This window comes from Anguilla rostrata, chromosome 5, assembly GCF_018555375.3.
Source record: "Anguilla rostrata isolate EN2019 chromosome 5, ASM1855537v3, whole genome shotgun sequence".
In the NCBI taxonomy this organism is placed as follows: domain Eukaryota; kingdom Metazoa; phylum Chordata; class Actinopteri; order Anguilliformes; family Anguillidae; genus Anguilla; species Anguilla rostrata.
The window spans coordinates 41325777-41349353 of NC_057937.1; the positions used below are offsets into that span (position 1 = coordinate 41325777).

General features: G+C 45.6%; 1 protein-coding gene across 10 annotated transcripts in view; it reads right to left on the reverse strand.

Moving 5' to 3' along the window:
* The window catches only part of ppfia1 (PTPRF interacting protein alpha 1), a 54308-nt gene extending 32858 nt beyond the window's left edge, over nt 1-21450 (reverse strand). For 4 of the 10 annotated variants that reach the window (XM_064336247.1, XM_064336244.1, XM_064336245.1 and 1 more), the window contains exons 1-3: nt 20344-21450; nt 18034-18297; nt 2793-2894 (exon numbers count right to left, since the gene is read on the reverse strand). In XM_064336247.1, the coding sequence (XP_064192317.1) occupies nt 2793-2894; nt 18034-18297 (366 nt within the window). In that variant the 5' untranslated portion in view covers nt 20344-21450. The remainder of the gene's footprint in view (nt 1-2792; nt 2895-18033; nt 18298-20343) is intronic. The other 6 variants (XM_064336248.1, XM_064336246.1, XM_064336249.1 and 3 more) reach the window with 3 other exon arrangements.
* Nucleotides 21451-23577: the final 2127 nt, after the last annotated feature.

Consider the following 23577-nt stretch of genomic DNA (forward strand, 5'->3'; position numbering starts at 1 on the left):
TAATCTTGGCTGACTGGTCCAAGCAGTGAATTAGCTTGCTATTAAGAAAAAGTGAATCACAAAATCCTGTCACATTTTAATGTGCACATACACTTTTAGGAACTTTGGAAACTTTTGCTTCAGTACATATAATCGATGGACAATGGTGAGAGTGTGTCAGTGTAATTAGCAAGGTAGGCCATCACACATTTGGTACACATGCTCAGTGTACTTTTTTCTCAGTAAGAAACAATGCGGTTTGTGGACGTCTCAGGAAAACAGGCCAAATTTTCTGTGCCTGATGTCGAAACGGAACATTCCCTTATATGTTACTGGGTCTCGAGCTGGCAAACTGCCGGAGCAAATTTTCTGGAATGCCGACTCCTGCTCTCATACACAGATGGCCCCTAAACGGTGAAGTTCCGGAACGTTGCCAAGTCAGGCTCCATGTGTGAAAAGGGTTATAGTGTTTAGCTAGGTCCCGATCCATGCCAAACACAGCTCTTCCTCAATATAAGCTGAAAATTCTCTATGGATAGTAGAGACAAGTTAACCAGCATAAGCATTTTTAGTGATTATGCGGTGCTTACGAGGATATGCAGTACTTATAAAGGAGTCACGTAGTCTTACGACCCTCCATAAGGCACTAATGTGCTTTTCTTGGACTCCTCAGTAAAAGCAGACATCATGACATTATAAAAGAGAAAATCTAATGCTTATTAAAAAAACAGCAACAAAATGGTCTTAAATGAACTTGTGGAAGTGCTTTCCTTGGCCACATGTTGTTGCTAAACTCAGACTGCTTTAAAACAGATGTTGTGCAGGCTGATAGGAGGTGGGATTACACCACGTTCTGAACCGAAGGCTGGGCTGCCTGTGTCTCAATGGAGCTGACGTCTGTGTTTGTCTGAGTGAGGGTGTGTGCTTGTGTGTGTGTCTGTCTGAGAGTGCGCGTGTATGCGTGTGTGTGTGTGCGCATGTCTGAAAGAGAGTGTGTGTGTGTGTGCGTGTGTATGTGTTAGCGCGCATGTCTGAGAGCGAGTGTGTGTGTGCACGTCTGAGAGTGTGTGTGTGTGTGTATATGTGAGCGCTCAGTCTCACTCTGCCGGGTCTCTCAGGGTAAACCCCTCTGGAGTCCCGCAGTGCTCTGACATCACCCTGTACCGCCCGCTCTAACTCCCTCCGCCCCCTCTCCCTCCCTCTCCGAGCCCCATTGGAGCAGCACGCAGGAGCCTGGCGGGAATGGCGCTGTGGGGCTCACGGCCCTTCAGGAGCAGTGTTTCATTAGGTCAGCAGGGCCAGGCCCCCGAGGGATTAACCCGCCACAGCCTCTGGACCTGCGTGTGCTCCCCGCTACCATCCGCTAAGCAGAGCAGCCTAATCTCCACAGCGAGGAGGAGAGAAGAATCTCTCACATGCACACACGCACGCACACACGCACGCACACAAGCACACAGACACACACAGAAGCACATACATATACACACACACACACAGAAGCACATACGCACACACACACACTCACAAGCACACGCACATAGACACACGCAAAAGCACACACATGCACGCACAAACACACACCCACTCACGCACGCACGCACACTCACTCTCAACAGACACCGCATATAAGGAACAGACAGACAGACAGAAAATATACTTTCAAAACACAAACAGACACACACACACTGGTGCACACAAAATCCCTGATGGATCAAATCCACGGCTCACACATCGAAGCCTAAAGTAAATAAGGCCAATCTGTGCAGCCACTGACCCGGCTGAAGGGTTTACTCAAACACACTGTGCAGCATTATTAAACGGGAACACTAACTGTAAGAGGAGATCTGAGCCAGGGAAGAAAATCAGGCCTCAAAAGGGTAATAGTATCTGACATAAAAACTTTACGGATATTCATTTTCTCAGGCTGGTGGTAAGCCAGATTTATGATTTTCATAGAGAAGCTCATTGTATAACATACTGGAACAATACCTTTATACAGTATAATAAAATCATACTGCATATTGATTATAAAAAAGGCACTTAGTTGAGGCACTAAGTGACATTACCACCAAAAAGAAAGCTAGAGTGAAAAGGGTAGCACCCATTTCTTTATCCAAAAGAAAGAGGAACAAACCTCATTCACACCACGTACACCCCATTAGGCGTCAGCCAGAACACGTTAGGGTCTCTGTATAGCTAGCTCGAATCTGGCACAAAGTACATGTGGTGCGTTTGAGGTTTTTCCGCATTTGTTAGATAAAGGCAAGCGCGTGCTACCTCTCCCATTCAAAATTTCCCTAAGAGGTGATGTCACGCTGTCGCCTGATCGTTTGAAAGTGGCATCTGATTATGACATCATCGTGAACAGCACTGCAGGGAAGTGCTGTGATTATCTGAAACCAAATCCCAACTGCCTCAAATAATTACCCCTGCATTTATGGCTTCAGGAAGCCCTGCTCGGCCATACCGTGTAGCATAATGGGCAGGGTACTAGGCTTGTAACCCAATGGTTGCAGGTTCCAGACAGAAGAACAGTGTTGTTGTAGCCTTGAGTAAGGCACCAACCTGAACAGCTTCAGTATACAGAGCTGTATAAATGGACACAACGCAAAAATCCAAAACAGTATTTTTACATTGTAAAATACTGTTGTGTAAGCCTCTCTGGATAAGAGCGTGTGCTAAATGCCAGTAACGTACTGTGACATCTGGACAGAAGAGGTGAAAGGTGTGGTGTGTAACAGCAGGAGGACCCGCCCGCGCTGTGTGAGGGGCCTGAGCGTGATGTGTGTGGACGGGGACGGCCCCTCGCTCACCCGCGTGTTGTTCCGCTCGGCCTTCAGCTCGGAGATCTCCTCCTCCCGCTCCAGCAGCTGCTCCCTGCACATGTTCACCTCCTTGGTGAGCGCCGCGAACTCCTGCAGACACAGAGAGCGTGGGAGTCAGACCGGAGGCCGGCTCCACGCGACACGAGGATCGTGGTGACCGCCCTGCAAACGTCAAGTTTCAGAGCAGTCTGCCCGGTTCTGCTGCTCTTGCACAGTAGTTACAGTGCCGGCATTGTGACTCATCATTAGCCACTAGATGGATGCACTTGATATGAACATGAATGGATGGTGAAACACAAGATACTCTTTTCATAGTTGTGAGGATCTTTACATCACATCCAAATGCTGTCAAACAGACTTGGGTATCGCACATCTCTGGGACTGACAGCTCATATTGTCGGTTTACATGACAGGGAGTGTTCAACACAAATTTGATTCATTTCCTCGGTATCTTACAAAATGCCTGGTCCGAGCAGTTGAAGAGTTAAGCAACAATCAAACCAGGATTCATACCGGTGACCCTAGATTGTTAATAATAATAATAATAATAATAATAATAAAATAATAAAATGCAGTGAATATAGTATACAAAAACAACGGCTAAATCTCTCATACAGTTAATTCACAGTCTAATATCACGCCTTTATTTTGAAACAAAATAGGTTCTAGCAAAGTTTGCGTGGGAAGTGATACAGACAATGTACAATACAGTGAGGAAGATGTCAGGCCAACACACAGCATCACTTTCTCAAATAATTTCCATTTTGTTTCCAAGCAGGGTCACGTCTCAAACGTCTGTACAGGCACCATCAGTGGCCGTGCATGGCTTGTCCTATAGAACGAGCGGGCTAATTCATTATTTACCCACAGGGCGCATTCATAGGAGAGAGGGCGAGTACGGAAACGGGGGCGCGGAGCATTACTGTGAAAGAGGCCCGAGGAGCACTGCTCCGGCTCACAGGAAGAGCTCACAGAAAAAACCCACAGAAAGGGCTCGCAGAAGAAAACAGTCTTTGGACAGCAGAGAGTTTAATCTGTCTGATAAGAGGGTTAGGGGGAGTTGTGTGTGTTATAAAAGCACCGATTGTAGGGTGGCGTGTCCTGCTAATGCGCTGGCTCCCGTTAGTGACACGCCCCGCGGTCTGGCGTCCGATCCCGACTGCGTGAGCGCAGAGGGGCCAGGAGTCGCACAGGGTCACGCGTCACTGGCCACAGTTTAGCACAAGGCTCTCGTTTTAACTGTGTTCCCTGAACACAAACTCAGCCCATCCCAGGTGGGAGGGATGTGCTGCTATGACTGGGAAACACAGGCAAATAAAATCATTTATTAGAGAATAGAGAGTAAGATTAAAGACAAAGATTAAAGAAAATGAGATTAAAAATCGAAGTAAACTTGCAGACTGCAATCCTGGCAGCTAAGTGCTTCAGAGCGTCGAGCCCCGGCATCCCCATTCTGGTTAGAAAATCAACATATGGGGTTTAACATAAAATAATTCCGCGTATAGAAACAGAAATTCCTCCAAAGATCCAATAATGACATGAACAAAAAGTAATTACTTTCTCAAGTACCCTTTAGGGCAGCATAATCCATGCTTTAAAAACCCGACAAGGCCAGCAGACTGTTCCTCAATAACGGCGCGTTCCACTGTGGGGGAGGGGCCCAGCTACACAGGGATGCTCAACAGCCCCTCCCCTCAGTTCACCCTGAGCCCCGCCCCCCCCCCCGAACCCCAGGAGAGGAGCATGGGAAAGGAGCTGGCCTTCTCGACAATGCCCGCTGCAAAATTTAACGGCGCCCTTCAAATACAGTTACAGCGTATCGCCGAATTTGACACGTACGTCTCAAAAGCGTTCCGCCATGGGAGACGGCCATCAGCCGTTTGGCAGGCAGCAGCGTCATTTTACAGCGTGGTCTGCGCAAGACGCTACGCTTACACTGCAGGCTCAAACACTACTTAATCTGACAAGATCAGTGACTAACAGCTGTTTTACTGATGAGTATCTTCACCTATTTTGCCTTAGGAGGAAAAACGGAGCCTCTGGTGCGCAAATGATTGTAACTAACGGAAGACGGACAACGCGCATAAAATATCCAGCCCTCGGCTGAAGTGTTAAGTGCTGCACTCGAGCGCCGTGTTAATCTTGGCTGCATTTCCATGACATTATCTCCGCATTCGTTCAGCTCATCCACTCATGAAGCTCCTTTCAAGGAGCAGGTAGCTGACGTTCGCGACGCCGAGCTTCACATGCTAATCTTCCCACGCCTGCCCCCGAGTCGACTCCAGTGCTCCTAATGGAAATATAATGGTTAGCCAGTGGCGTTCTGGATTGTGAAATGCATATTGGTTTCGGTGGGGGAGGGGCGGTGGTGGTGGGGGTTGCTGGGACTGAAGCCCGGCGACGCGGAAGCTCCTGGGAAGAGGGCGAGGGACGAGCAGACGCGGCGGAGCGGGGGCCGAGGCTCGTATCTGACGCGGGCCCAGGGCCAGAGTCACACGCTGGACGGCCATTCATGCTGTCTCCCCTCCCCCTGTCAATCTGCCCGCCTCGCAACACTGTCGCAAACTGCCAGCGATATGCCGCTTTCTTAGAGGTAGGCTGCCAAGTGATCCAAAGGGTAGGGTGGGAAAAAAAACATGTTCCGCACTCTTAAAGGGACAGCGCGCCGTTTACATCGCCCGTCGGATCACATCCACGATGCTCAAGTTCAACACTAGCTCAGCTCTGATCTGGGCTGCGCTGCGTTTTTATAGAAAGAGCCACAGTTACGAAAAACACAGGCACACAAACAGACTTGCAGGATATCATCCAACCGGGTGCAAAGCCACAAACTCACTCTGGGAAGAAGGAACCCAATTCAGGTTGAAAAGTTCAGTTCCTAAGCAGGGAAGCCAAGTCAGAGTCTTAAGCAAGGAGGAAACAGGATGACATAAATGGAAACAGAGGACTATTTTAATGTATTTTTATCAAAAGGAAACAAAGCAAGGCTGAACACTGACTAGCCTGTTTAATGAAGCACTGCATCCTGCAGGCATTCTGTATAAAAAATATTTCATGACATCTGTGTGTGAGACAAAGTGCATGTTCAGGTGAAAAAAACAAACCCAGGATACTTCATTTTACATCTTTTCTGATGACTCAGGTCCACCCTGCCCAATTTACTAAGCAGAAAAGCATGTGTAACCAATTTAAATATCCATCGTGCATTCAGAGAAGAGTAAAAAAAAAGTATTTGTTAAATATTAGATTTGAGAATCTTGCTCTGTTGCAAAAACAGATCCAAAGTGATCACACACCAGGGGGAAACACCCTGGCAATGCAGTTACAGCTAAAATCAGCCTTCAGGCCCAAGGTGGTATTGGGAGGAAGCCGAGAGTCAGAGTGGGGGGCGGGGCAGGGCCACGGTGACGAGGGGCCCGGCAGAGGTGGCTTCGCGGCGCTGCGGGCCGGTGCCGTTCTCACGGGCGGATTAGGTTCACGGCTGCGCGGGGCGGGAGCGGGACAGACGACACCGCGCTTAATCTTCCTTTCGCTCGCGAGGCCACCGGGATCCATTTCAGGTGCGGAGGTGGGACAATGCCAGGGGGAGGCGCTGTGGGTCCCTTTCTCTCCGTCTCCCAGGAACGGGGGGTTTACGAGAACGGGGGGGTTTACGAGAACGGGGTCGCCGCGGAGACCCAAGGCAGCGGGACCTCCATCCCTTGACGTCGTCATGTCAAAGCCATTTCCCGTTTCCAGGGTAAATACCCAGCAGTCTCCCTGAAGCATCGTGTGGTCATAAATACACCCCTACCCTTACCTAACACCTCCATCCCCACAAGTCTATAATACTGTGACTCAACTGAATTGCGTAGCTGCAGCAGCAGGCAAAAGGCCAGCAAGACTAGTACAAGTATGACCAACTCATACAGGCACAGCACACACGCATAAGAGGAATAACTGCCTGTAGACATGCCTGTGACAGCAGCAGCGTCGGCAGCTCTGTCACTGGAACAGAGGGAGGTATATTGAATACAGCGCAGAGCCCCCGTCATGAAATATGCATGCCCCAGAAGGCCGGAGTAATGAGTCAGGCTGGCGCGGCCTCCCGCTCCCCGCTGCACATATGTCACGCAGGTAAAGCATCTGTGCAAGTTACCCCTCAGCCACACACCTGAAGGCTCACGATGCCACTGCCCCAGTTACCCGCCACGGACAGCCGCAAACAAAACGCTGCTATTAAATTACCCACAGTGCTTTGCTCGCGGAGATGCATAATGCTACGCGACCGGTGACAGTAATAATCACCTTTTAGCACTGAGTGTTTTGTTTTTTTGTAGCTAGCACATATTAACCCACTTAAAATGGCTACTGCACTGGTTTGAGTCTACTGCAAGCTAATGGCCCAGCTTCCTAGGCCAGGCCTCAGGACGGGTGGAACGAGTTAATATGGGAGTATATGGGACTTCTACCGCTTGCATTTGCTTTGCTTTAAGACGACCATTTATACTGATGAGCTGGTGCCCCATTTGGTCTGAGCAGCTCCAGGTGTCCGAATTACTGCTAGTTCAGCAAAATCCAGTTCGATAACGTGATGAGGACTCCGCAAGGGGGGGCCAACGATGCGTGAAGTTCCTTTGTGTGCGAGAACGTCACGCCTTGCCGTTTATTTAAGGTTGCCCTCCACCTCCTCCTACCTTTCTGAGCCTCGAGCACAATGGCATTCATCAGGTTACGTCTTGCGTGCCGCAGCAGTCGCCCGCGTTTTAAAGGAAGGCCGTAAATACGGTTAATTTGATAGCCTCAGAGGTCTGGAATGCGCGGTGCTCCGGGAGGGGGCCGGCGTTGTTCCCGCGGGCGGAGGCTTCCGTTCCCCAGCATGCGTTAAAAGAATCCGAGAGGGCCAGACGCAGGAGGTATGGCTACTCGTGCTAAAAGGCTACTCGTGCTAAAGAGCTTTAGCACGATCTCAGAGGCAGAGTGGCAGTATAACGGGCTGATGAGCGAATCAACACTGCAGATCAGCGATAAGGTCCAGTGAGGGGGCACCCATCACTCCAATAAGCTCTCAGGGCAGCTCGCGTACAGTCGTGGGTGGAGCTACTCGCCTGCTAACGTAGCACGTCCAGGCATGTGACCCGGACTCAGAGGCAAGCAGAAACACACAGTCTTTATTATCTTTTTAAAGAAATGGTATGTTCAGATGCTCAGTCGGGAGCTAAAAACAACAGGAGATACGGAACGACCTCGATGCCGGATTTAACTCTGCTCATCCCCCTGGTCTTTCTGCTGAGTTTAGAGAATGTAACATGTACAGTCCTGTGATCACATGGACAAACATTAAAAGCTACTACAAATGTGATTATGTCAACCTGAACGCAAAAACGACATTTTCCAAACTCCAAAAGTACTCTCCCATTATCGCCCACATATGCTGACCCAACACAAACAGTCTCCGATATTGAGTAAACGGGTAAAAACAAAAAAACACCGTTTAACAGCCTATTCTCTGCAACACATTTGTCAACACTACGATATTGCAGGTTAAATATTTGACAGTTGGCCCTTCACGCAGAATCCAGCTACTCCCTACAACGTACGCATATTTCCTCACAAGCCGCTTGTGAAAGCGGCAATTACAGACCGCCGGTTCAGTGAGTTTCCAGCCGGCCTCCCTTCACGTCGGTCCCCTACGCAGGGCGGGAGATGATGGGAAAAACAGGGCTGACCCGGGGAAAGATCTCAGCCCGGGCCTCTGCTGTCGCACAGCGGTGTGAACTCGGGAAGGTCTGGCGGCCAACGGTGCCGGGCCTCGGCTAAAAACTCAGCCGCGGACTCTGCACCGCGCTGAACCACCGTCGGCGAGACAGTGAGCTACCAACGCTTTCGGTTTCACCTCTTTGTTTGCACATCAGTGGCCTCTCGGGCGCCACTCCAGGCTTCCGACTTCATAGAGCCGCCGCTGTTTGCGTAATACACAGCTTCCATTTTTGCACAGGGCTAGCCAGGGCTGCGCCGGGCTGCGTGGCAGGACCTACGTGCCCGACCTCCCCCTGAGGGGTGGGATTGCCGCAGATCGGCGCTGCCTGATCTTTACCTCCAAACTGTGCCGCGGTCTATCCGGTCGGCCGTTTCGCTGGGATCGGCGCTGGCAGGATGTGGAGTGTGGACAGAAGTGCTGTTATTTACACAGCTTGCAGGCTTGTAAGCGTGCCAAGACCAGTGACCTCAGCTGGATGAGCTGGCGTGGGTCAATACCACAACAGAGAGAGGGAGAAACCATCCATAACATGAACAAATTGGGCTAAAACCAGCAAGACGTTCAACTTCCAAAAATGAATGAATTGAATACTTTCTAATGCCTTAAACATAATATCTGCAATAAATAAAGACTTTTAAAAATGTTATTACAAACTTGTAATAACATCAGACTACCCTATTGTTCCCCCAGCACTGTGCCCAAATAGTTCAAAAGGCAAAATTATAGCAAAGTCTTCTGAGTTTTATGTGCTTGTGGAAACACATGCTTCATGGATCGTGGTAGGATAAAGAAAGCCTTTCCACTTCCTCATCTTGAGCCAGCTAAACGGGCTGACCAATGACCTTCCTGCCCCGGGAAGGCACCTCCCACCTTAGCCGGAGTCTGTCGCCCCCAGTCAGCTGAAACTATGAGAGACACAGACTTTTAGCTGAATCTGCAGGCTTTACTAATCTGTGAAAGCAGGTTTCCCCTTCCTGGTCTGAGATGAGTAGCTATGGCAACAGAGATACCATTTGTAATTTCTTATTTAGAGTTGTGGTATGCAGCATTGTACATATTTGGCTGGAGCCCAATCAGTTTAGCATCAATCTGTAACTGCAAATACAGCACAGGGCTCCATTCATACACTGTTAGTTTGTTTCTTTGTTTAAATGGAAAAGGGAGACAAAATTCAATGTGTAAATTGCCAAAATACCAATTTCCTAAAAACTTGGCTAAAACTTGCTGGCTCATTCCTCCAGCACACTTCTTTCCTAGCAAAGTATGCAATTAGCAAAGTATGTACACAACGGATTAGCCAAGGGCAAGTACCTTTACAAAGCTAGTGATCCACACTTTGAGATTAGCTAAGAAGCTGAGCCTATCTATACAAAGAGGGAGTACCTCCCATTGATGCCACAAGGAGTACCATGAGACCGCATTAAGGTATCTGACATGGACGACTAACATGGAAGCTATCTACAAATTCACAGCACCACAAACTTCTCAAACCAATGTTTTGCTTTACTGCCAAACTCAGCGTGCTTCAGTGAATCTGCCCCAGAGCTAATAAAGTCTCTATGACAACGTGCACATCCTTTAGCACTGGCGTGTTGTGCATTTTCCACAAGCTAACACCTGTGACTCATCGCTGACAGTTAAAGCCATGGATTCTCATATCAGGACCTCAAATCCAAATCCAGCCCTGGTTTTCTTTTCCCCCAGGTAACTGACTGAACATTTAGTGCTACTGATCAACCAGACACATTCACACCAGACTCCCAGGTAAAGGGAAGGTGGAAAACCAGTAGTTCTGCGGACCTCGAGGGCCGTGATTCGAGTAACAGGGGTTTAAGCTTTCCAGAAAGAAAATCCCCTCCACAGTAAAATTTAAATGTCTGCTCAACATGCAAAAGCGCAAATAAAGTTACACTCATGCGGACCACTCTAATACTGCCCAGTATGGCCAGACCGTGCACCGGTAAGACAAGGGAACGATGTAAGGTCACGTTTCAGCATGATTTCAGTATCACGCTCCACTACGGAGTGCGATACTGACAGAGGACCAGCTGCCGCTCAGAGCCCAAAACAAACAGCTGTGGCTCACACCACAATAAACAGGGGGACAGCTTGCAACCCACCTGTAAAGAATTCAGCTTAAGGTTTTAAAAGAGGCCACAGACCTGTGGTCACCTCCCCCGATTATGTATTATCAAACTCACAATGAAGGCTCACACTCTTAACTGATGCAAAAACGATCATGTATTCATTACATCAATTAAAAATTGCATACGTAAACCCTAAATAAGCACGACTATGGCAAAAGCAGGTAACTTGATAGGTGGTCAATGACTTTGCATATCTCAGTTGGCCACATGCCACATTTTTTCAAATGTGAGTAGGATAGCAAGATGACCCAAAGCCTAATGCTCAACAACCATCCCAGAATCACCAAATGAACTGCAGAATCATCCACTGGAGGCCAAATTTCAGCTTCCTAATTTTGTATCGGGAAACTGAAAATGGAACCAACTGTTTTCCACAGCCATGCAATATTCTTCTTCAGTTAACCGCATAATGCACGTCTAAGCTAGAATATCGCAGGTTTTCATTCTCTTTACATACAGTACATAATGGGTACCGGGCATGAGGATTGCTGAGGAACCGCTTGCTCCCAAAGGAAAACAGTCAACCACCCACTTACATTACTTAGATTGTTTTAACCAACACAATTAGTGGGAGACACAGATAAACTGACATTCAGCCACATCACCCAGGAATCACAAATTAATTGTCAGATGAACCCGACTCACTGCTGCCGTCTCTCTGTAGCGCTGCAAACACTGCCGCAATTATCATGTTGCAGGGAGGAAAAAAAGGGCCTCCTTTTCCCACTGGCCGATAACTTGACCTTGGTGAAGGCATGCGGCTAGGCATTCTCTGCAATTCCGTGCCTAGTACACAACGATTAGAATTACGCTACCGACCGTTTAATTTCCGTTATTTTATTTCTCATTAATTAAAAGGCCTCTGAAAGTTAACAATTCTCATGTTCTATTTAGCCATATATTGCAATATTTGTAGGGGGAAAGTGGTTAAAGTATGTGTGGAGAGGAGTAAAAAAGCACTTAAAATGGAAACAGATGGAGTTAACCATTAACTTATCCTTTCTAAAAAGAATTAATAAGTAAAGCCCAACACCAGCCAATGCTAATGACAGTGTCCTGACGTGGTGACATCCTACAATTCTCCAAAATCAAAACAGTTTCAGTCCACATTCAAATGACTCCTAAAATTTGCATACTGCGGCATGTGCACTTGCATCAAACTTGAAATTTCACTAAATTTACACTGCATGCCCTAGCTTTAAGATAACAAGAAAGACACTTTGGAGGTATGGGGGGAGGGGGTATGGAAAGAGAGAGAGAGGGTAAGACTGAAAAAGAGAGAAAGGCGGCAGCGAAGGAATGTGCAGTCCGAGAAAGAACAGAGCCGGTAAAAGCAGCCATTACGCAATTGCATTTGTGTGAAACATTCCCATTTTCTTCCACCGTGAGCTCCTCTTGTCTTCTCCGGCTCGGATCACATGACCGAGAAGCCTGTTCCTGATCGAAAACAGAGTGGGGTGGGGGCGGAGGTTCCGAGGGGGGACTGGGTGAAGTGGTTGCTTTCCCACCAGCACAAAGCCCCCACTGTACTGCAGAAATATAAATACCGTAAATCTCCCGACTCAGCCGGGAAGGGCTCCTTTTAATACAGCAGTCACTGGGAATCGCCAAGATTCACAGGACCTGGCTCCGACAGGTAAGCCATACTTTTGACAAACACAAATTACAAAATACTTTCCGCAAGTCGCCGAAACGAAACATTTCCAAATAACAATAATAATCTATATTTGCGCTGAAAGCCTATTTCCCAACCGCTTTTCCCGGCCAAAGGGAAGCCTACATTTTCAGCAAGGCATTCTGCTCTATGCTGAAAGCTCCCGGTTCCTTTGTTCAACATAAAAAGCACTTTTCTATGAAGAACACAATTTACAGCTTCCAAGACCTGCACGGTGTAGAGCCCCTCAAAGTCAAATAGCAATATGTAGCGTGTCGCCCTGGAATGTTTGTGCATTCCTGGCGTAAAGCGCTCGCCCAGGACGGAGGGCAGGGAGAGGAGAGGGGTCAGGGAGCGGAGGGCTTTAGAGGCAGGTGGTCTGACCCCATGCCACAGCTCTCGAGAGAGAGACCAATGGAGACGTCCATTTAAAAAGCCCTTCCAGCCCGAGAAAGCGGGGGTAGGAGGCAACGTTTTTAGCCTCCGCCGCTAGCCCAGCCATTACCGCCGAGACGGCCTACTGCTTCACCGCGTGGGAGATGGCGGGAGGGGACACCAGACCGTCGGCTCTGGTTATGGCAAGCAAAATTTCACCACCGAATACGCGACCGCACACAAAGCAAGGCACGAAAATGTTCTGAGGCTGGGCTGTCGTTGGGGAAAACAAAACCGAGCTAACTACACATCATTCCAAATGACTAGCTTCATCAAGTCTGGCTTCCAGGGAAGCGTAGCGCGGTGCCAAAAACCAATCAACAGTCGAGAGTTTGGCCAACAACTGTGACAAATTCAACAGTCGACAGTCTCAAGGCGATGCATAGTCAACACGCACACCCACAAACGCTCAGGGACCGACATAATTGCAAGGAATGCAGTGGAATGCCACGCAGTTGCAACCTGGCAAAAAAGCATACGTGTCATTAGATCATGAACTTCATCCAAATCCACCGGGCGGCAAGTAAACCAGAAACTGGACCAGAGTATATTGGCAGCCTCAATAGACATTAAATTGCTTAATCAATTCTGTGCAAAAACATGCATTATTTATATGCACGTGTAACAAGCAGGAATCACTCGCCTGAGGTGCGATTTGAACTCATACCTCTCACTTGCCCAAAGGCTCCAAAGACTAATGTGTTTCCAGTCACTGAAAGGCTAAATTGCCCCCAGCTAAGGGGAGCTTCGTTATTTGGAACCCGAGGGTTGGGTCACCAGAGAGCGTTGTTATGGTAACCAGCCACAAGGCCTTAGCTTTACTGCGCTTACTAGCCAAGCTACAGCAAGTTACACGTTTGGCTGCTCGCTAGATTTAAATAATCCAATTTTTTCCTCTCATCTCTAGCTAGCCATAACCGCATATCTTCTGCCAGAGATTTTTTCTCTTTTCTTTTTAGGAGGTTTCCCTTGAGACAAATCGCAATAGTTTTTTAACAAATGCCACCCAGCGGAATGCATGGTACTGCATCTTGCTTCTGCGCAAGGTTGCAACATCGGGATGGTGACTTTCCCTATGCGTGTTGAGCCCCCGCCACTCTCCAGTATCACCAGGCACTAGCGGAAGCGTGCGAGCTGACTACAGACTGGCCTATACGCACGCTAGCCAGAGGAATTTGTGGAGCCGTGCCGTTCCACTACCTCATTTTGGACGCCGCCGGCTCTTAAGCCCGAGCGCTACGATCAGAGGATCGCGCCACGTTCTTCTTCCCCGTGCCGACCGTCCTCCGGCCCGCCACTCGCACGCCAGCCCCGGCGAGGAAATTCCCAGGAGGCCGTGCAGCTGGCCAGCGAGAGCGGTGGAGCCCTTGGCAGCCCCCCACGCTCCGGCCGCACGCGCTAATCCGAGCGCTATCCCTGCGGTCTCCCGGGACTGGAGGACGGGAAACTGAAGCGCCACGTTCTGCTCGCGGTAGAGGGCGAGGAGGTCAACCCAAAGGGCGGGCTGGAAAGGAGCGATCCGTCAGCCGGGTTTGTGCTACGGTTCGCCCGCACGCGCGACGTAGCGCCGTCCGTAATCTCCTCAGGAGAAGATGAGATTAATCAAAGACCTGGCCTGCGTTAGGTTTCCCTGCCGTTCTCCATCAAATTACTACTGCGGTACCTCCCCCCTCTATAAGATAACTGGTGGCCTGGGGTTGCAATAGAACCTAGACGCAATAAACTAGCCTGAATGAAACTGGCATTGCAGTTATCTGCCCCGACACAGAAACCCTGTGATTAAAAATGCCATTTAGAAGAAATTGTGATGCCAGGTTTTCTCCGAGTATAAATTTTCTGCTTCGTAGACCTGGCAGCCAGTGGTTTAAATGGCATTAAATTTAATAATCCTAAAGTGAAACTAGCACTGCCATTTCTTATATTAGGCAGCCTTAAAACCATTGCTTTTCTGCTTTTGCCCCCCATTCCCCCACCCCCTCCCAAGTGGAGACCGAGCTACTGCCTCTGCACGGACGCCCCCGGCCCCCGAGCCAGGAAGCAGATGCAGACGACCCCTTCCGGGGATCACGGCGATGGGGCTCGGTCCTCGCCAGCCAACCGCGGCTGGCCGCCCCTGCTCCTTTTGGGCCCGGGACCAATCCCCATTCTTCAGCAGCGAAGCCAGGGCAGGATTCCTTTCAGGCTATATTAGGGAGAGCTGCAGCCCCGATTCCAGCCAAAAGAAACAGGGGGTCTGTCCAAACCGCAATCATCCACTAAGAGGGGGCATTTTTTGCTGCATGGACACGCTGTATCCAGGCTTTTTCGACGGTTGAGAAAGCTTGCCAGTCCGCTATATTGCATAGCTTACACCGCTAATTTAGTTTTTATATTAAATTATGAAGACCTCTCTCATAAAATGTGCAATCGCTGCTGGGTCAAAACCAGCAGAAACCCACTCCACATTAAATGCATGATTACGTAATGAATGAAAGCCAAATTTTCTGTGTACGAATTGCAATCCAGTTCAGGGTAATCTATGGCCTAGACCATAGTTTTCTCCTCTCTGTCCAAGAAACTGCACAACAGGAACACATAATCAATTGTAGATTTGATGTATTCACAGTAGCATGTATTTGTCAAACTGCCACAAATGTGCATTCTGCGGCCTAGAACAACATTTGGACAAACAAAAAAATCAGTAACTGATACCATCATGTCTCTGCCTTTAGACCTTTGACTCCAGATAGGCCGGGGCTGTCTGTGATAATGGATAGTCACGTATGGTCATTGAACACAACAGGAAAAGCACTGTCAAAAGTAAACAAATACGTAAATGAAAGATGCTCCTGAGAGGACTTTGTAAAATAAAAAACAGCCACCTGAAAACTAGTAGAAGCTCAGTCCTGAATAGTCAGTAAGTTCAGAAATAGCATTTCCAGTGGCATCCTCTGCATTAACCGTTTAAGGTCTAAGATCACAAATATGTGATGAGAATGTTCTTTCCGGAACATTCCAGTGCTAAAGAACAATCATAACTGGACGGCAGGTTTGGACATCGAAAAACTTTGCCATCTGGCACCCACTGGAATATGTCAGTCTTACAAAGTATCTAAAAATGTTGGAAAACACAGCCCATATTTTGATAGTTTATGGTACTTGTAGATGTAAAAGCTATTTTCGCAGCCAGCCAATCACTAGCAGTGTCGTTGTCTCCAGGCAACTTGACTGACAAGTCAAAATGAAGCCATTTGGGTAAATGCAGTGATGCCGTGCCTTTAAGGTGAAGGCGGACAATCCATAAACAGCGATCTTAAGATGAAAACGTAATCTAAAGGTTGGCTACAATTTATTAAAATAGACACTGATTGTATCAAATGCAACAGCTACTATTAAATGCAAGACAGGTAACATGTTGAATATGGAACGGGTGTAAGCTTGAGATACATGTTTTATACTCAACCATTTTACAGGAGACAAAAAACATTGCTAAATCCCTTTCTGGTCAGAACTTTATACAGATTTAATACAGAATCACATTCCAGAGGATCAAATCTATCATTCACATAAGTTTCACAATTCAAATTGTTGTGTAAATATATGAAATTTTGTTACATATAGGGACTAGTTTGTCCTCCAGCATCCGACACATAAAAGACATCTTACACCCGGCGTAATGCTGGAGTCCCAAACAAAATTTTTGCATGTTCGAACATGTTCGTCATTGGTATGGTTTTACAGACAGAGATTTATCGGTCTTTGTGATGACAAGTTGTAATAAAACAAAATAGCCTATTGGTGCTCTAGTGTTAGAAAGTATTCTTGTTCAATGACAGAAACAGCATTCCTCATAGCTTTGAAGCTATCCTAAACAAATGTAAACAGTAGACAGTTGTGATCTTACTCTTTTCTCCCATTTAATTTCATGCTAAGGACCCTCTGTCTAAGCCAGTAGTGTAGCTGATTCCACCCCCTTCTATAATAATTTATATAAACTGCGGGCAAATGAATAAGCCTATGAAGTTTTCATTCATATAAAAATGTATTGAAGAAAGTATTGCGAAGGTATTGAATTAAATTTATCAGTTTTGGTATCGGAATTGAAAAATTTAAAACATCAAACCCCACTGAAGGGGGAAACCGACTTTTTTTTTGGGGGGGGGGGGGGGGGTTCCAAAAAACCTACTCTTAAGGACTCGTCCTGCGAGTGCAAAATTTAGTTAAGGAAAAACTCTTCAAAACTTCAAAATATATTTGAAGATCCATCTATGAACCACACCACAAGATTACATTATTACATTAAAATAATTACATTATTCCATTTTAAAAAATTACATTAAAATAGGCACAGACCAATAAACAAAATACAATTTCTATGTGGTTTTGTCATCAAAATTTTCCAAAGGGGGTAAGCTTTGATTTTTCCAAAACTAAACCACTTCCATGTAAAAATACATCAAAAGTACTGTATTCATGAATTAGACCTATTGGGGGGAAATTAAAAACTGATCCACAAGATGTAGAAAAAGATATATGTAACCTGGGCCAGGAGAACAATGGGGAAAAAGATCTCAATGAATTCATTGTTTTCTAATTATTTGTCATAAATAATTCAACGGCACCCAGTCATCACAGCTAAAGTCCGCTTGCCTGTCATCCCACAGAACGTGGCAAGGAAAGTGATGTAATCGACCCGGTTCAGAGCACCATGAGTGTCCTTTACCGGAGGACCACGGTAAATATTTCATCAACGGATAACAATAATGCAGTTTGATATGACAACAAGCCCTTGGTCAACTGAGCGAAAACTGTACCCAAGAAACAGGCTGTCGGCCTAAAAAAAATCAATTGTTAAGCACTTAGCTAATATCAGCGATTACAAGAATGAAGAAAAAACGAAACTTAACACGTCAGGTGAGGGTCAGCACAATTTGTATGCCCATCTGCTGTGAAAAATGCTGAGTAACTGGATCTAAGTTTTATCATTACACTGCAAAGAATATCATGTCCCCATCGATGAGGTCTGCTGTCATCTCTTTCAGTGGGTTTGCATCCAATAAGAGGAGAGAAACTTCACATTAAACATGTGAATTCAAATTTCACCCATTTTACAAACTGCATCACAATAAGTCTAAAACAATATGAAAAAGAGCCATCATTGTCGGTGTGCAGAGGGAGAATAACCCTCTCGGCACAGCAGCAGGAACCTGTCAGACAACACGATTGGACGCCGGGTCAGTGTGATGTCACAGAAGGAGGGGCGGTGACGGTTACCTGGGGCAGCGCGGTGTTGAGCTGCCTCTGGAGGGCATCCCTCTCGTGGCTGACCTCGTGCAGCTTGCCCTGGGTCAGGCCCAGGTTCTCCTGGGTCTCCCGCAGCGTGTCCAGCAGCCGGTCCCGCTCCTCCAGCATGGACACCATCAGCGACTCAAAGTGCCCGTCCGAGTCCGACTGCAGCGGCGACGTCGAGCCCCGCCCTCCGGCGCCGCCCGGCGGGATCTCCGCCTCGCTAATCGTGGGCATCACCTCGCACATCATCTGGGGGAGGAGGAAGATCGGCGGAGTGACTTTAGACCGACGGGGCCATGAGCAATCCATTAAATAACGGCCCAAACCACAACTCGGATGTATGAAAGGCTTTAAATAACACTCCCAGCACATGGCTGTCTGAGCTATTACAGGTCTGTCTTACTAGGTAGTGGACCGAGAGAAAGCCGCAAGCAGGCAACTCGTTATGCTAACCAGCCTACAACGAGACCTGGAAAGGCACAACCTGCCACACTTTCTGATCCTTCCATATGACTATTAGATGGATGGGCTATAACTTACAGTATATTTTAACTGCCTGACAGCCTTACAGGGGACAGAATGGGTGGGTCCTCTGTATAGAACCTCGAGCTTCTGCAAGTCATTCCAGCTGCAGTCCATAAAGCAAACTAATATCTGACTGGTGCTTCGTTTCAAGGTGGCTCAGCAGACGAGGACCTACATCAGCGCTCATCATGCCTTTGTTGTGCCACTTTAGGGGCAATTTGACTGCGCCACGTCAAATCAGATACAGATCTAACTGCTATGCATCAGTCCTACCGCTCCGATGACATCACAGAGGGAGCCGGCTTCCTTCTTCCATTTTGAAAAGGAATGGCTGTGGACAAACCGCTACCGCTGAAGGCACTTGTTCAATGTGGACTGCACGTCACAGGCCTTTGTGTTCAGTTCACTGACCAATGAATTTATACCCACTTAACATGTTATGTGCCTTGTTTACAGCCTTCCCCCAGTCCATCCCACCCCCAGCCCAATGTCCAGCTCCCCCCAAATCTGCCAAGTCGAGACAAATAATGTCTACAAATTTAACCCAATTTCTGAAAACACATCAGTCTATATTGAGGTCAGATGGGTAAGCTTAACAATGGAGTTCAACACAAATGCAGCTTTATAGCACTGGAGACAAACTGACAGATGGTACACCTCTATCTCCATAAGCCTGTACGATATATACAAAATCCCGCATGGTTTCTCTCACACTGCAGCAACTATGTCGCAGCCATGGGGGCATACAGTGCTCTAGCTTCTCTCAAAGGTAAAAGCAAAAACCTACAAGCGTGACTGTCTGCAACCAGAATTTAATATCTTGCGGGAAATGTCCTTGTTCTTTAAATTAACAACTCTACTAGAATAATGTACTTCACACTTTGAGATCTGTGATATCAATCTCTCATCATGAACGGGATTATACATTTGGATACATTTCAGTAACTGCAGAGCAATCATTTTTTAAAAGCAGTCATTACAATTTCAGCCGCCTCTCCACTGCAGTAAAATAATTCTCTGGGTGGCCATTTGCACAAGCTATGAAAAGTAAGGTCAATGTTACTCAATTCAATTGTCATCGAGTGGGAAAAGTTTTAGCTAGCTGACGTTATACGTGTAAAGAAAAAAGGAAATTCTCAATCAGCTCATTTTAAAATTTTACAGGCCCACCTCGGAAGCGTATTAACTACGGACGTGTGGTTAATTAACCCACTCTCCGAACGAAGTATAAATGAACTCAGCGAACATACTTCTGGGCCTTTGCAGGTAACCAACAAAGCAATTAATTTACTCAATTAGTCCCGAAAGCTTCGTAGGCAAACGCCTTTGAGTTGTGCGTGGAGTGCTTCGCTTCCATGACAGATTTTTATTCAACCAACCATAAACACCAGATTCAAAAGCCCAACAAATGAGTGCTTCAGATATTCAACAGAATGAAAAAAGTAAATACAATAATCGTAAAATTCAATAAATAAATAAATAAATAAATAAATAAATAAATAAATAAATAAATAAATAAATAAATAAATAGTTGGTTAGTGGAATAATTCAGTACTGACCCACTTCAGAAAGACAATTAATGATTTCATAGAACGCGATGCTAGCAAATAAATGTCGAATTTACAAAACGGCAGTCAGAGCAATAATCCCAAATGAAGAACATCGTTTCCTGGCTTATAAAGTCATCACACAGGAGAAGTTTTTGTTTTCGTTGTACACAAAATGTACTTCATTATCATACTAGTCATAAAAAGTGATATAATCATTTACCTTGTAGGGTGAGAGGAAATATGTTATTTGCCTATGTGAAGTCCTTTTCCTTCTGTGTCGTTAGCCAGCAAACTATTTAGCTAGCTAGCTAGTTAACTAGGTTTGTGGTTAGAGCCTGCAAGCAAGCAAGCGAAATGCGACGGTACAAAATGTTTAAAGTGCAGTCATGTGTTCTCCAGGCCATCCAAAAATATATAATCCACAAAAATAGATCAAATACAACACAAAAAATGGTCCAGAATGAAGAAAAAATCCAAAGGCCGCACCATCAACGCACAGCGGAGGATATCCCGAGAGTTCTGGCTAATGCTAACTAACATTCGCTAGCTGTCCAGCTAGCTAGCTAGTTCTCCAGATATTCCTAAGGATAAAAACATTAAGCTAGCTAACGTTACAACGTTTTATGAAAACACCAGTTAGCTCGTTTTCCGCAAGAAACACAACCACGCATACTGCCAAAATTAAAGAGGTTGTTTGCAAACTTACTAGCTATGTATGTGATAAAATATTCCACAGATAAAAAGGCAAAGTGTAGATTGCTACCTAGCTAACTGATGTAACGATAGCCAGCCGCTAGCTAATTCGTTAACGTTAGCTATGGGGATGTTTAGCCTGCTACTACTACTAGCTACCAAGCGTCAAAAAGTTAAATATTCTTGTTAGACTACCACCGAAATGGGCCAGTAATCCACCGTTCGCGGTCAAAGACACATTTTCAATGACAATGGTAGAAAAAACTTGATCCCCGAACAGTATTTCCTCTTGCTTGGTTCTCCGTTGTATGTTATGGATTTCTCGGTTGAGCCGCGTCACCACCAGCCTAGCGGTTACAGAAGGGTAGTGGACTTCAGGAGACCGGGGAACTTTAAACTCCTTGCTTTAAACGCGTTTATACCCGGCAGAAATAATTAATTCCAATTAATTTTACGAGCTGGGCAACTATGAATCCAGTTCCTCTAAGTATTACGTTTGAAAATCCGGATTTAGATAACCCAGTTCCGCCAGGACAGTTTCGATTCCTTTCTGTGAGCTTCGTGTCCTCCTCTCCGTTGTCTACTGTTTCCTTCTCTCCCGATAAATCAGTGCGTGAGGTTGCCGTGCACAGCGGTGGAAGCAAACAGAGCGGAAGTATAGCGCCCTCCACAGTGGAGATGTGTTATCAAAATGAGAGAGCTTAATTGCGTACTAAACTGAAATAATTGAAATCACAATGTTGCGATCGGTAAATGTTTCATCTTTGGTACATTAATAATATTTGATCACGATTAACAGTTTATTCTCTGCAGTAGCATCAATAGATTCCATTGAGATTTTGTTCCCATACATTGCGCTTCCAGTTTGACCCGAATAATTTGTGATATAGAGATTTTTTTTTTTTTTTTTTTTTTTTTACATCCCCAGCTATTCAGCCGATTTTATTTTTGCCCCAAGGACTAATACAATTGATGTAATTAGTAAATAAAATCTTGACTACCAAATCCTCTTCAAGTCGATGAGGGCATGGAATTACCACGTACATTTCTAAATTAATTAGAATGCAGGGTGTAATAGTCTACCTCTCTTCTTATTATTCATGCTTTGTTGTTTAGAGAACAATGACTACAAAACAGTTTCATTGTAATTATACTTAGCATGTATACACAAAGTCATAAGACAGTAAAATCATCACAGTGCATTTTGTGATGTATACAATTCTTTAAAGCATTCAAAAATTCTCGTATCTTAAAATTCCAGCTATTAAGTGACTGCACACTCCTTGCCTCCTGTGGTTTTCCACGTCCACATTCATTCAGTGGTGCACAAAGGCACAGACTGTATAAACACAACGTGTGTCTCTCTGTTTACATCTCTGCTCTCTCAGGGTAGTGGGTGACCTGCCCTCTCACTTTCCCTGCCGTCCCAACACTTTAAAAATAGATGAATATCCTTCCTCCTTGCACAGCTGACACATACGGAGGAATGTGGTGGTGACCCAGATGCATCATAAAGGTTGAAAACGGGACTCTAAACAATGACTCTAAACACTTGTTTTTTAAACAGAGTGATATTTACTGCACTGGCAGCCGCACTGAAATTATCTTTTAATCGCAGTAAGAACATCTGATTCAATCCCATTAAAGATTATTGGCAAAGTAATATCTAGCTTCTTGGTTGTGTGTGATGTACTGTATAAATTCAAAAAATCAGGCATTATAATCTATTAAAGGAAGCATTCTGGCAGCTGTACTGGAGATTGTACTTTCATTTTTGAATTAACTAATTACTTACATAATTAATTATTTGTGTTATTAGGTTAATCCTGGGCAATTTACATTTGGTAGCACAGTACAATGCTTTTGCTGCAGAGTTATTGATGTTAAGTACTTCGCACCACCAGTGAACTGAGTATGCCCCCCCCCCCCCCCACCCCCCCAGGTGTACATGTAGTGGTGCTCTTTCTCTCTCCCTCTCTCACTTTATTTTTTCAATGTGTATATACAGAGGAAGGAGTTTTTTTGTTTAAAGTTTTTTTTTTTTTTACAATTTATCTCTCTCTCATCCACCTTTTTCACCACGAGTCATGGATTCACATGCATTTGTTTTTTTTCCCTCACACCAACCATCAACCAAATTTGTATTTTTAAAAATTAATTTTCAATCACTGCTCCTTTCGTTATGATTGTAGGATTAAGTAGATATTTATTTTTACTGTCAGCCAATAGGAGTAGCTCTAGAGAACATAATGCAGCACAGTCAACATAATTATCACTCACACATCCGGACTGTATAAATTTCACACATAAATCAAATCATGTTCATATAAGCTTGGGAAATCAAGAACTACATGAAAAAGAATTATTCCAAGTTGCTTATTCTTTTTTAAGGATCTATTACAACAATAAATGTGGAAGCCACATATCACAAGTTGGATAAATTCTTTGATCAACAATGGCAAATAAAATGGAAATGTGGAACAAATGCATAATTCTACAAAGAATACACTTGTGCAGGATTCCAGTGCATTTTTAAAACAGCCAGTATTTTGCTCAAAGCTATTTAATTTTATTTATTTATTTATTTATTTATTTATTTAAAAGGGACAACACACAGTAATCAAGATTTCCGCAGTTGCGTCAAATGGTACAGTGCCAGAGTTAGCTCAAGAGCTAATTTTCATCTGTAGTCCTTTAGCAGGTGAGAGATGTTAATACTGGGTACAAGATGGCTACAAGTACATACAGTAAGTTATATTTT